Here is a 2,112-nt window from a genome sequence, read left to right as displayed (position 1 = left end):
CGGCGGCTGCTGTCCGACGATGGGATCCCGAGCTTCCCCTGGGATCTCTATGCCTCGACGCTTGGGAATCCATGTCTCATACGCTGACCGTTTCGCAGGATATGAGGTTATTTCCATCGACCGGATAGATACACCTATGGCACTAATACCTGTCTCCTCGCGGAGGATACAATCGCTGCTATGGGTATCGATTTCATTTGACCATGTCTGTTACTATCACATACTACATTCTAGGTAACTAATGCGAGCTCTAGGACGGTGCCGAGCCCGACGATTTTGATGAAGAAGACTTCAGCGTACCCACTTCAAGTTAAAGGTCCGGAACGCGCCTTTCGGTCTCAGCCTCTGCCCCCACGCAGCTCAGGGTCTATGGCGGCATCACTATCTTCTGCCCCCGGAGTCTCGCTTGCTCGCTCTACCTGCGTTCCACCACCAGTTTTCGCTTTGCCCTTTTTCTTCGTCTTTTCACCTACGTCGCTCAATCGAACTTTCTTCCGCTTAACGTCCTCTTTCTCTTCCTTCATCTTCCTTTTCTTCTCCTCGAGCGCCTCTGGATCCTCAGCGTCACCCCACGCTTTCCCGCTTCCTGCTATGCGAGGTGGGACGTCATACTCCTTATTGGATTCAGTCGCTAGCCATTCCTCCGACACCATCCATCGCCGGGCCCTATTCTTCAGCGTTGTAGCAACAGGTGGTGGCTCATCCTTGACTGGTCCGGCCACACGGGCAGTATACTTGCTCGTTGTTTTGGGATCGGCAACTTGGTCTACAGCCTCTAGAAGGCATTGCATCTATATGGGTAAGTGGTCAGGCACTCGCAAGTCACTGCTCACGATCTACTTACTACATCAGATCTCCAAGCCGGGCGGCGGGAGATGTATCTGTTCGTCTTGGTGCCTCGCTCATCAAGCTCGTCTTCATCGTCGGACATGAGTGTTGCTGTGAAAGCTGCGTCGTACTTTGGAAGCCGGTACTCTGAGTCTTCCGGCAGCTTCTCTCGCTTACGCAGCCTGACATCAAGTTTCTAGACAGTACAGGATTCCCCGAGACACAGAGTCAGCCACGCAATGGAGAGAACGGTGAGATACATACTCCTTTCTGCCGACTCTGCCGCTGAGCCTTCAACTGCTTCTTTGATGGTGCCAACTGACTTGCAGTCACCGTATCTTGCACGCCATGATCCGGGGTTCCGTTGTTGTCACGGTTTGCCGGGCTGTCACTTCCCTGACCCGCAGCACGTTCACCCTCATCATTCCCACCAGCACCTTCGCTACGTCCGTCTCCCCCTCCAGCACCGGAAGATGGTGCGTTGCTTGACTCCTTTTTCAAGTTCTTGAACTCCCTGACGTTCCTTGCTAGATTCTTATATTTGCCGATTACTTGTGATTCCAGATCTTCGGCAGTTATAACTCGTAATGCCGGGATAGCGGTAGGTGCACGTTCACCGCCTTTTGTACGAATATAGTTGACTATGGCTTGGATTCCGCGCCAGTTGTCGGGGTCAGTTGGTGCGCTGTCCCAATCGAACCGCACCAACCGCTGGCCGGTAGCGTCATCTTTCGGCCATGCTTCGGCATCCTCGGGATCGGTAGGCCACGTCGGGAGCACATCCGGTGTCAAACGGCCAATGCCCATGAGCAGCTGAAACACTGTTCGAATCAAGTGCTGTGGAAAGTAAGTGCCGAGCGTCTCTCGGGTTTCGTTGCACTCACCCGCAAGCTCGGGTCCTGTGTAGCTAGGTAGCTTCGCTCGAGGCGGTCTAGGCGCTCCTGCGACTGCTCCTCCCCTTCCTCGTCAGTCTCGCTTGCATCACCGCTGCCAAATGTCGTGGTGAACTGGTCTTCGAGCGCTTTCATACGGGTTTCCAAGTCTTCGAGGCGTATCTGGAGCGCTTCATTCGTCTCTTCAAGCTCCTCGATTCTGGCTTTGTGACGTGCTACGGCTTTGATGGTCTTGTCTAGCTGCGCTTTTACCCCATCTGCGGTCTGTTCTGTCTCGGCAAGGCTTTCTTCCAGTGCTGTTATCTTGGCGATCATGACCCTGTTTGTGGCCACTTTCGCCTGTGGTTTCATCCTTCGGCGGGCATGTTCTAACCCGATGAGCTATGAGGCT

General features: G+C 54.0%; 1 protein-coding gene across 1 annotated transcript; it reads right to left on the bottom strand.

Annotated features, from left to right (window-relative positions):
• Positions 1-179: 179 nt before the first annotated feature.
• Positions 180-1,024, bottom strand: GLOTRDRAFT_67208 (uncharacterized protein). Its single transcript, XM_007873633.1, has 2 exons — positions 845-1,024; positions 180-791 (listed from the first exon to the last, which is right to left on the bottom strand). The coding sequence occupies exons 1-2, from the start codon at positions 929-931 to the stop codon at positions 339-341; spliced, it is 540 nt and encodes a 179-aa protein (XP_007871824.1). The 5' UTR covers positions 932-1,024; the 3' UTR covers positions 180-338.
• Positions 1,025-2,112: the final 1,088 nt, after the last annotated feature.

The sequence above is a fragment of the Gloeophyllum trabeum genome (assembly GCF_000344685.1).
Source record: "Gloeophyllum trabeum ATCC 11539 unplaced genomic scaffold GLOTRscaffold_00410, whole genome shotgun sequence".
NCBI classification, from domain to species: Eukaryota; Fungi; Basidiomycota; class Agaricomycetes; order Gloeophyllales; family Gloeophyllaceae; genus Gloeophyllum; species Gloeophyllum trabeum.
The sequence above is the reverse complement of the archived record's forward strand: the minus strand, read 5'-3'. Positions and strand labels throughout refer to the sequence as shown.